Below are 11,667 nucleotides of genomic sequence, written 5' to 3' on the forward strand. Positions count from 1 at the left end.
CTTACCTGCGAGCCCCCATCCTTGCCAGGCTCAACTGGGGGACACGCGGCCCGAAGGCTCCGCGGTCCGGATCGTGGAGATCCCGACCTCATTTGACTGAGGCCGGGACAGAGTGTGAACGTCGGCGAGTGGGACGGGCACATCGCCGACAGCATCCCGGGGGATGCGAATTCCCTAAGGAATGGTGGGCACAGAGGGGGCCGCCTCCCCCTCGGTGGTCTCCTTCGCGGAAGAAGAGCTGGCGGACTTCTTCGAGCCCCTCTTCTTCGACCGACGAGGAATCGAACTCTTTGCAGAGCTCGATCCTGGCGAAGTCATTGTCGCGGACGCCGCGACTGGTACTGGGGGAGCCGCCGTTGCTGGCGAAATTGCTCCAACCCCAGAGGACACACGAGTCCTCAGGGTCCCAGTGGGTGCAACGGTATCCCGTGCAGGCAAAGGGTTGGGTGGAAGAATGCTTTCCACGTCATCAGACATCTTGAGTCCGTGCTCATCTTGCAGGACTCGGAGAGCAGTGTTGCTGCGGATCAGCATCTGTCTCAAGTAGAGAAGCTGCTTTCCGTGGTCTTCGGTCTGAGACCCGATCTCCTCAATATCCTCGTCGATCTCTTTGTTCTTTCGACGTTGGTAGGCCAGGAATTGCTCATCGGGGTTGTCCGTTCCCCCGAGGCACATGTCGACTTTGGCACTCAGGTTACCGAAAGACGAGGTCAGCTCGTTGATGTCGCTGCGCATGTCGTGAACCACCTCCTTGATTTCGGCGACCTGTTCCTTGAGGTCGTGAGCCTGCTCCTTGACGTCATCCACGTCAAGCTTCGCCTTGGTAACCTCGAAAGACATGTCAGACTGGCGCTCAAGTTGGGCATCCATTTGGTCCTTAATGTAGTCCCGGGTCACGGTAACAAAGTCATCGACTTTCTGTTCGAGCTTGTTGATGTTGTCGATCTTCTTTGACAGTCGCTGAATGTCTGTCTCAAAACGGTACTGGAGAGATCGAACAGCCTCAGGAAGATCCTTGAGAGTCAAGTTGGAACGTGGCACGGTGGTAGGACTGACACCGCTAGTGCGCTCCATGGAACTGAGACTGGGACGGTGCATGTCATCCCTTCTGAAGATGGGTGCGCGAGGGCTGGGTGTGTGAAGGTCGTATCTGGGAGACACGGGGAGTGGCTTGTTGTTGCCATCCGGAAAGTTAGGATTTCCAGCCATCTTGGGTGGAGATGGGGGAGCAGAACAAGAGCGAGGTTTGAATTCAGTCAGGGTGAGGTTGCCCGGTCGATTCTTCAGGATGGAGATTGGAAGAGGAGGAACAGGGGGGATGGAAGAAGAACGGAGAGTGGTAGCACGGAGAGAAGAACGAGAAGGGTGGGAAGAAAGGTGGGAGGGGAATTTTCCTTGTTGTTGTGCGAACGCGTTACGTTTGTTAAGCGAAGGCTCAGGCAGTTCCAAGGACTGCGAACTGCTGCCTGCGACACTGCCAGAAGGCAAACCAACCTTAGGATTGGTCGACTTGACAGGCGCAGACACTGGGACTGCAGTGACAGTCACGTCAGAACGAGGAGATGCCAGTGGGTTACACATGTCGGGCTCGTCGAATTGTACGATCTGGGAGAGGGTGCTGCGACGAGAACGAGACGAAGTTGCAGAGGAGGGAGTGTCAGGGCGGCCAGTACGGCCGCGGGGACCTTCCGAATCGGTGTCTGTTAGGAAATCAAGTGTCAGTGACTCATGTTAACCCTTCTTGCTTCGAAATAAACAGGAAGTGAAAGCCTTCAATTGACCATGTGAGACCAAAGTCATAGATATCTCTCATGTTTTTGAGTGTCTCTTTCTCTATCGTTTCTTTCGAGGCATATTCTATGAGCAGAAGAATGATTCCTTTACCCACAGGACTTGCTTCTATAGAAAGGACCACCATAGAGATGGGTTTGCCTGCACAGAGCCAAGCATCTGACCTCAAGGAATCAACCGCAATACCAAAGAAAGGAATATGATTCAAAGAACCGATCCAAAGCTCAAGAAAGAGACCTGATTCAAAAGAATCATGCCGATTCTATAGCAAGGGACCCGATTCCCATGAGCCAAGCTGATGTCCGATTCTGCAGGCAGAATGGCCCAATCCACCCTATTCTCAAGAACCGGCTCAATCTCACAGAGAAGAAACCCAATTCCCAAGAGCCAGGCTCAAGCTCACGGGCTCACAGGAAGAGACTCGATTCCACGGAGGAAATGGCTCAGTCAATAGAGGAGAGACCTGATCCCCAAGAGCCAGGCTCAACCCCACAGAGAAGAGACCTGATTCCCAGAAGCCAGGCTCAATCCCATAAGGAGGAGACCTGATTATTGGGAGCCAGGCTTAGGCTCATAGGAAGACTGGGTTCCGATGAAAAGGCCCAGTTCCATGGTGTGCTCGGTAGACACGGGGCCTATGTCCACCGAAAGAGACACTCCATGAGGTAAAAGGTGATGAATGCTTCAAAAATGAAAGGAATCTACTAACCTTGACTTTTTCTCGCCATTTTTCTGATGTTTTCCAGAGCAAATGGTGAAAGTTGTGATAATGGTTGGGAGAAAAGAAGAAAAGGAAGACGTGTGTGTGTGGCAACAACAAGCGAAGAGGACAGGGTCAACAACCGCGGACACGTGCCCGAGGTACTATGATGACAACCACCATTGAAACCGAAGGGAAGGCACGGCTGCCTAAGACCTTATCATGGCTCATATACCCCATATCGAAGGAGCCTTCCACCTGGGCACTTCATGGCCCAGGTTCTCTGTATTTGACATACTCGAATCGAAGATACGGACACCAACACACCAGCAACGAAACGCAAAGGCAAAGAGACTCTCTACCTGAAGAAAAGCTGGCAAAGTCGCAAGTCTATATACCAACTTTCCAACATGTTACACAGACACAAAAGCATAGTGAAGTGCAACAATCAAAGAACAAAGGAAGTCCAGCACATAGAATCCAATACATATGCAAAGAAACCAGAAGATTACAGGCAAACAAGCACAAAGACAGTTCAAGTAGAATTTATTCATCAAATTCATGTCATAAGTATACTGGATAAGTAGCAAGCCAGACAGATCCATCAAGAGCGGCCGGCAATGCCAACACCAACACAGCATTGGAGACAACAAAAGGAAATCATTAACCATAAGATGTAAGCAAAGCAAAGCAAAACGCAAATGGAATTCGTAAATATGAACCAGGAACAGATAATACAGGGGAATAAAATCAGTGAGTGGGTTGGGGGACACCCGGAGAGGTTTTATACTTCGTGGTGCCACACACATCCCGTAATTCCACGGATATAGATCCTCGAACTTCCAAGGGCTCCTGGATACACGTGACCGTCACCGCCACCGCTTCCGGCAGTATCGAGAATCGACGGCTCAAGAATAACCCCAGAAGATCGCGAGGAAGGGCATGGCAAAAATCGCAATGAAAAACAAATTGCTGATCGAGCGTCAGTTAATCAGCTTGAAAACAGAATTTGCATCATGACCACAAATTTCTTCAACGGTGAGAGATAGGAGAGAGACACAAGGAAATAAAAACAGTTGGCTAGAAGACAAAGCACGGGAAAACACAAGATTCAGTCTAATTGGAGGCCTTGTGGCGACGGAAAGGTGAAAAGATGGCCCCAAAGAAATTCACAAAGACAGTGCGCAGGATTGCTTTGAGCCAGCTGTCAGGTGCACCATTTAGAGAAACAGCAGTCACTGACCGGTTCTGACTCGACGAGCGAGCATCCTCATCATTATTCTTTGGTGTAAGCGCATTGTCGGCATCAGGCTGAGCGTCGGATGCATTTGCAGCGGGTACGGTAATTCCTTTGCTGGCCTCGGCGGCAGGCTGGGACTCGGTGGCACTTTCGACTGTCGCGACCGATGGTTGCTGGGTAGCCGTGGGCAGTTGGTCTGTAGAGGGTTGGTTGAGCTTGCGAAGAAGGGCTTCGCGGTCGCCAGCAAGAGCTGCAAGAGCGGGATCAGTTTCGAGAGATATGGCAGACGGTTGGTATGAAGTATAGAACGGTGTTGGCTTACCGTCTGTGGACTGTGCATCTGCTGCGGGAACCTGGGGCTGGGTCTCAGCCTTCGGAACGGATTCCTTGTCTGCATTGGTCTCTGCTGCAGTCTCGGATTCGTGGTGAGCAACAGCGGCCACGCTGGCGCCAGCAATGGCGGCAGCGACAGCAGCACCAGCACCAAGAATCTCGGTGCTGATGCCAGTATCCTCGGTAGCTTCGTCAGAGGCGGACCTAGCGGTCTCTTCTTGCTTGGCTTCGGGCTCAGTTGGTGCCGATGTTTCGATATCAGAGGTGGAGGGCTGAATCGACTCCTTCACATCAGATGTCTCAGCGACAATCTCAGGCTCGTCTGCATAGGAAATCGACTCAGAAATAGCCACAACGTCGACCCCATTTGCAGAAATGGTCTCCACGACAAAAGTAGACTGTTCCAGGACCTCAGCATTAGCATCCTCTTGTACGGGCTCTTCGACAACCTCAGCAACAACTGGCGCTTCGGCTGCAGCCTCTTCAGCAACGAGGGTGGGCTGCTCGATGACAACTTCCTCCAGCACGGTTGTCTCGGGCTCGAGCTCCTTGGTAGATTCCTCCACTGGAGCTGCCTCGGGAGTTTGCTCCGCGGGAGCAGCAGCTTCAACGGGCTCTTCAACCTTCACAGGCTCTTCGGCAACCTGCTCCTCCACGACTGGTACTTCAGTGACTTCAATAGCCTGGATGGTAGGCTCAACAATGACGGGCTCGGTCACATCCTCGGCCTTATCAGTAGCTGGTGCCTCAGTAGCAGATTCTTCAACAACGGGGGCCACCTCGGGAGTCTGTTCGGGGACAGACTCAGTAGTGGACTCAGCTGCGGTTTCGAGAACAGCAATTGGCTCATTAATGATCTTTTCTTCGACAACGGGAGTTTCAGCAACAGCGGGCTCGGCAATGACAGCCTCGGCCACGGCCACGGCCGCAGCAGCGGCAGCAACTTCAACAGCCTCTGCAACAGTGACTGGCTCATCCACGACCTTCTCTTCGGCGACAGCAGGCTCAGCGTTTTGAGAAACAGGCTCTTCAACAGCGGCAGCGGTAGCAGTCTCGGTCTGCTCAGAGACGACTGGCTCAGCAATAGATTCAATCTCAGGTTGCTTCTCCTCGACCTTCTCGGCTTCGTCTGCAGTAACATCGGCGACGGCAGGAGCCTCTGTGGAAGACTCGATGGGCTCCTCGACGATGAGTTCCTTGGTGGACTCGACGGGAGTCTCTTCAACAACGGGAGTCTCTTCCACAACGGGAGTCTCTTCCACAACGGGAGTCTCCTCGACCACCGGCTCTGGGGCAGAGGTCTCAGAAACGGGCTCTTCAACGGCCTTGTCAGCAACGAGCTCTTCGGTTGTCTGCTCGGTTACTTCCTCAGGCTTGGTAACTTCCGGTTGCTCAACGGCGACTTCCTTGGCAGTTTCAGCGGGGACAGTCTTCTCCATTGATTCTTGCACAGACTCAATGGGAGTGGCGTTTTCCTCGACAATGGCGGCAGCAGCCTGAGGAATAGTAGCAGTAGACTCCTCAGTGACATGAGCAGCGGCAGCAGCTGCGGGAATGGCGGCGGTTTCAGTGGTCTCAGAAGTAGCGACAGACTCCTCGGTGAGAGCAGCGGCAGAAGCAGCCTCAGCAATGGCGGCAGTCTCAACAACGGGGGACTCCTCAGGAGTCAATTCCTTAGTGGTTTCAACAACAGGCTCCGCCACAACTGGTTCCTCTGCTGCGGCCTGTTCGGTGGTCTCCTTGACAGACTCGACCTCAATAGGCTCCTGAGCCTTCTCAGCAGTGGCCTCCTCGGCGACAACGGTGGCAGGCTCTTCAATTGCGTCGGTGGTGGGCTCAGTGGTGGCTGTCTCCACGGCAGCAACCTCAGTGGGCTCCTCGACAGCAGATTCCTTGACAGCATCGACAGTCTGCTCGGGAATGGGCTCAGCAATCTCGGTCTCTTTGATTGGCTCAGCAGTCGATTCCTCAGTGACAGGTTGCTCAACGGGAGTCTCTTCAGCCACCTCCTTGGTAGGCTCGGAAACCTCGACAGTCGGCTCCACAGCAGTTGCCTCTGAAGCAATCTCTGGAACAGCCACGGTGGTGTCAGCACTGTTCTCGGCCTCCACCTCCACAGTCGGTTCCTGGACAGCCTTCTCGGTTACTGGCTCCTCGGCAGGCTTGGACTCTTCCACGGCTGCTTCGGTGGCGGGGGCATCCTGGACGGTTTCAGGGACGACAATGGTGGATTCTTCCACCGCGGGGGTTTCTTCGACAGCTTCGGGAGCAGCATCGACGGCCTTTTCCGCGGCGATAGGCTCAGCAACCTCCTCAACCTTGGATTCTTCGACTGCGGGGGTCTCTTGAACGGTCTCGGGGGTAGCCTCGACAGTTTCGGATTCGTCCACGGCGGGAGTTTCTTCGACGATAGGCTCTGCGATAGTCTCAGGAATAGCCTCGACGGGCTTGGATTCTTCCACGGCAGCTTCAGCGGCGGGAGTCTCCTCGACAACCGGTTCAGCGACGGTTTCGGCAACAGACTCGGCGGGCTTCGACTCTTCTGTGGCGGATTCAGCGGTGGGCTTTTCTTCGGTGATAGCCTCTGCGACAGTTTCAGGAGCAGCCTCGGTGGTCTTTTCTTCAGTAGTAGGCTCTTCCTTGGTAATAGGCTCAGCAACCTCCTCGGCCTTGGATTCCTCAACTGCGGGTGTCTCCTGGGCGATTTCAGGGGCAGCCTCGACGGGCTTGGATTCTTCCACCGCGGGAGTTTCTTCGATGACAGTCTCTGCGACAGTTTCAGGGGCAGCCTCGACAGCCGTTTCCTCAGTAATGGGCTTCTCCTCAGTGGTAGGTTCAGCAACCTCGACGGCCTTAGATTCTTCCACAGCAGGCTCGGCGACAGTCTCAGAAACGGTCTCAACGGGCTTTGATTCTTCCAAGACAGCTTCGGCGGTGGGGGTCTCCTCGGCGACAGTCTCGGGGACGACTTCGGCAGCCTTTTCCTCTGCGGTGGTTTCTATGACAGGCTTCGATTCTTCAACTGCGGGCGACTCCTGGGCGATTTCAGGAATAAGCTCCTCGGCCTTGGATTCTTCCACAGCGGGGGTTTCGGAGGCGGTCTCGACAGCCTTTTCTTCGGTGGCAGGCGTAGCAATCTCCTCAGCCTTGGATTCTTGCACAGTAGGCTCTACAGCGGTTTCAGAAACGGTCTCAACGGGTTTTGATTCTTCCAAGGCAGCTTCAGCGGCGGGAGTCTCCTGGGCGATTTCAGGAATAAGCTCCTCGGCCTTGGATTCTTCCACAGCGGGGGTTTCGGAGGCGGTCTCGACAGCCTTTTCTTCAGCAGGTGTAGCAACCTCTTCGGTCTTAGATTCTTCCACGGCAGGAGTTTCTTCGACAAGCTCTGCGACAGCAACAGGAGCGTCCTCGACAGCCTTTTCTTCCACGGCAGGCTTCTCCTCGGTGATGGGCTCAGTAACCTCAGCCTGAGGTTCTTCAGCGCTAGGAGTCTTTTCAGTGACAGTCTCGGGGACGGCCTCGATGGCCTTTTCTTCTGTGGCGATTTCGGCTGTTTCTGCGGAAGGCTTCGATTCCTCAACGGCGGGCGACTCCTGTGCGATTTCAGGAACAACCTCCTCGGTCTTGGATTCCTCCACGGCGGGAGTTTCTTCGACGGCCTTTTCTTCAGTGGCAGGCGTCTCGATTAGCTCGGCAACCTCAACCTTGGGTTCTTCGACGGGAGTCTCCTGGGCGATTTCAGGAATAGCCTCCTCGGCCTTGGATTCTGAAACAGCTGGAGTCTCTTCGACGATAGGCTCTGCGACAGCCTCGGTAGTCTTTTCTTCCGTGGCAGCTTCAGTGGTAGGCTCGGAAACTTCCTCAGCCTTGGATTCTTCGACAGCGGGCGCCTGGGCGATTTCAGAAACAGCTTCCACAGTCTTCGATTCCTCCATGGCGGGAGTCTCTTCGACGACAGGCTCTGCGATGGTTTCAGGAATCGTGTCGACGGGTTTTGATTCTTCCACGGCAGTTTCAGTGGCAGTCTCTTCCTTGGCAGCTTCAGGAACGGCCTCGACGGTCTCTGACTCTTCCTTGGTAGGTTCAGTGATATCCTCCACCGCCTTGGATTCTTCCACGACAGCTTCGGCAGGCTGCTCAACGGCAGCCTCAGCGGAAGTGGCCTCGGTAGCCTTTTCCTCGATGGTAGGCTTCTCTTCGGTGGTAGGCTCAGCCTCCTCGACAGTCTTGATTTCTGCCGCGGGAGGCTCTTCGGCGATCGGCTCGGCGGCGACTTCAGGAACGGCCTCGGCAGTCTTTAGCTCTTCCGTGATAGGCTCAGCAACCTCGGGTTCTACATTGGTGGAAGCGACAGGCTTTTCCTCCACCACTGGCTCGGCAGCGGGCTCAGCTGCCTTGGGAGCTTCGACTGGTGATTCCTCCACCGGCTCGGCAGAATTTTCTCGCGTCGAAGCAGCCAGGGAGCTAATACTCTCCTGTCTCTTTTGCTGCTTCTTCTTTGCCTTCTTGGCCTTCTTCCTTTCCGCGGCGGTCAAGGGGACCTCGGGTTGGGTTGCATCTTTGGATTGTGGTGCTGTGGAGTCGAGCGAGGCAGTCGATTCGCTCAGATCTGCCTTGGTCGCGCTGGCAGTGGATTTCTCATCTGAGAAAGAAATTGGTTCAACTGGTGCATCTGTTGGCAGCACATGACTTTCCGGGATCAGTGGCTCTTGCACGCTGGCCATGGTTTATTTCGTTTCAAGGTCGTAATGTCGTAAAAAGATGATGGATGGGATATTAGGAGATTGGGGGTTTTTCACAATTTGACCAGCAAAGATTTAACGCTAGATTTATCGTGTACAGAAAACACAAGCTCACAGAGCAAAAGGGCAATGGATTATTGTGAGAGTATGGGAGGAGGGGAAAAAGGCAGAAAAAAATCTCAGCCCAAAATGTACAAAAAAAAAAGGCCCGTCACGGCACAGCTCACAGTGGGGAAACAGTTGGCATAGTGACTACATGGCGCCTTTCCTCTTTGGTCTTTTCGTCTTTCACCTTTGGAGCATCGCTGGAGCTCGACGTCCAATGGCCGCTCGTACTTTGCGCGCTCTTTCATCCGGCTCTCCACTTCCAATATGCGGTGAAGCTGGCCGAGGTTTATTGTTTGAGCTTTTCGTTTTTTGCTTCTTCTGGCGGTGCAACCGTATGATATACAGTCGGTGGACTATCTTGATACAACATCTGCCTCGTTTCCCCTCCTTCTGGTGGCACAGTCCAAACGACAACCCCGTCAATCGAACCCGAATTGGGCGCTAAAAAAGCGTCGACCCCCAATTGATAAACCGGCGCCAATGGCAGGCCGCAAGGTTCTTATCCACCTGTCATATGGTCCTGAGTCATTATTGCAGTGATCTCCAAAATAAAAGGACAACATATGGTGGATGTTCCATTTTCAATAGTTTCTCCACGGATTGGCTGATGTTTTTTTTTTCTCTGGCTCAGGGCCCATATATGCGGAACACTACGGATCGCCATTCTATTATTTCTCCGTACGACGCAGCGCCCATTTTCTAGGATCCGGAATCTAGAGGTTTCGCAAAAGCTCGTGCCTCACACTAGTAGCTCTCGTGCATTGCGTGCTGCGTGCGACCTCCCTAAGCTTGGGCCTCCGAAGCCGCTTTTCCGGCTCAAAGCACAAGCACATAGCTGCAGCAATCTGCACTGGCCTGAGCTTTCTGCAGTTCCTAGGAAGAATGGACTTTTGTATTCCACCGACTTTCACCTACTCCGTAGTTCGTCCCAGCAGATTGCCAGATATATATACGCGGGTGTGGTCGGCTTCCCGGTCCCGAAGCGGACTCCGCAGGAGAGGCCAATCTAACGGAGTAAAAATAGTATACGGAGGAGTTGGACCAGATTGAACCCGAGTGTTGGTCTTGTTCTCCTTTCCAAACCCCACTAGTCTCCTCCCGGGGGGGGAATTATCGGCTATCGTTGCCCAGTCTTGGTAAAATCAAGTCTGGTTAGTGGAGTATATGCGGAGGCGGAAGATTAAGGGGAGCTTGTACGATATATAAATATGAGGTTGGTTTTGATACCGAATGCTTATACCAGGTGTCTCCATATCGACTAAATTTAACCCATTGAGCAAGTTCCTCACTAATGTCTATGCTTACATTCAGACCAACATAATTAGGGCTTTCCCTCATTAGGCATTTATTAGGTAAGTCTAGCCCAAGTGCTCAGCTGCCTATTTGGGAAGGTACGATGCGGTCAGAGAACGAAGGTTAATTTTTCTCTTGGCATCACGTTTAGACGGGATAATAAAAGATGTAGAAGCTATCTGGCCATATATACCAGAAAACGATACAAATATCAAGACCACTAGCCAAAGATAGCTACTTCTTCCTCTTCTCTTCTTTCCAAACACCCTTTCATATCAAATACTTCATGACCGAGGTATTTCCCCAGGATCTGTATAAAATGTTTATCATTGAAAAAGACCCAAGACTAGAAAATAAAGAAGTCATCGCCTGAGATCCAACCGGGATCAAAGAGGCAGTGCATCGAAGTCACCAACGGCAAGCGCTGGGCCAAGTGCACCCATCCATTTCTGTATACTGAGCAGTGTCATTTCTCAGGGAAATGAGCTTTCAGCTAGGCTAGCGACATCAACTGCACAACTAACAGCCATACTTCAACCGGAGCCCCAGTGTCCATAAGAACAGACGGTCCGACTATACATTGAGTTTCTCGTGCATTAGTACCATATAAGCAGCAGCCGCTCTTGAGCTAGTGGATACTCAGGATCACCCGTGCTTTCGAGACCAAAAGGTCTTCGCATCGCTTGCGCATACGCTTGGCAATCGGGGACTTAAGGGTATGATCGAACTCCCACTTGTGAGACTCGGGGATTCCACTGAGGACAAGATGTCATCGTTCTGAGGGACGATGGAAACAGTCTCTCTTATGCATGGAATGCGGTTGTAGTTGTCGTCGATGAGACAACAAGTGGAACCGAAACCCCTTTAAACCATTCTATGGCGGTATTGAGATCAACGCCACGGGAACCAAGCTAATGTACGCCTTGGCCCATGACCCGTAGCCCACCTAGGTGGGTAGGCCATTTCTGGTGCTTGGTCAACCCATAAATCCGGGGCTGGGGCCCCAACTTTAGCCAAGATCGTTAGTCAACTCTTGTCATTACGGAGCAGACATGAGTTTTGATAGGCCTATTTGTCACAGAACCAGATCTATTCTTCATTCTCCGTGATTTGCAAGACCCTCGTGAATATTAGACGCAGTGCAGGTGTTTCCGAAGTCGGAAGGAGGCTTACCATGCATAAGAGACTTGTCCAGACTCCACGCGCTTAAGGAAATTCCGACAACGAGGAGCATTGGTCCCGATAGGGGTATCAATATCACCAGAGTATCGTGGTTAGATATGGCCGGTGGAAATGGTGAAGGCAAGTAGCCGCTCAAATTGCATCGATCGTATCGCATGTTGTTTGTATGTACTACCAGCGGAGGAAGAAAATGCAAGGATCCTTACTCAGCAAAGAAGATCCCGGTCCGACCAGGAGGTGTTGGTACGCTAAGCCCAAATCGGAAAGGCTAACCCGAA

At 52.8% G+C, this 11,667-nt stretch overlaps 3 protein-coding genes across 3 annotated transcripts; 1 reads left to right on the plus strand and 2 right to left on the minus strand.

Annotated features, from left to right (window-relative positions):
- Positions 1-174: 174 nt before the first annotated feature.
- Positions 175-1,918, minus strand: N7518_002389 (uncharacterized protein; the record flags this gene model as incomplete). The annotated part of the gene is made up of 2 exons (XM_057183317.1): positions 175-1,700; positions 1,885-1,918. The coding sequence occupies 2 exons, from the start codon at positions 1,916-1,918 to the stop codon at positions 175-177; spliced, it is 1,560 nt and encodes a 519-aa protein (XP_057044767.1).
- Positions 1,919-2,076: 158 nt separating this feature from the next.
- Positions 2,077-2,340, plus strand: N7518_002390 (uncharacterized protein; the record flags this gene model as incomplete). The annotated part of the gene is made up of 1 exon (XM_057183318.1): positions 2,077-2,340. The coding sequence occupies one exon, from the start codon at positions 2,077-2,079 to the stop codon at positions 2,338-2,340; it is 264 nt and encodes an 87-aa protein (XP_057044768.1).
- A 1,267-nt stretch (positions 2,341-3,607) lies between these two features.
- N7518_002391 (PT repeat family protein) lies at positions 3,608-8,788 on the minus strand (the record flags this gene model as incomplete). The annotated part of the gene is made up of 1 exon (XM_057183319.1): positions 3,608-8,788. The coding sequence occupies one exon, from the start codon at positions 8,786-8,788 to the stop codon at positions 3,608-3,610; it is 5,181 nt and encodes a 1,726-aa protein (XP_057044769.1).
- Positions 8,789-11,667: the final 2,879 nt, after the last annotated feature.

This window comes from Penicillium psychrosexuale (genome assembly GCF_028828465.1).
Source record: "Penicillium psychrosexuale strain IBT 29551 chromosome Unknown utg000002l, whole genome shotgun sequence".
Lineage (NCBI taxonomy): Eukaryota > Fungi > Ascomycota > Eurotiomycetes > Eurotiales > Aspergillaceae > Penicillium > Penicillium psychrosexuale.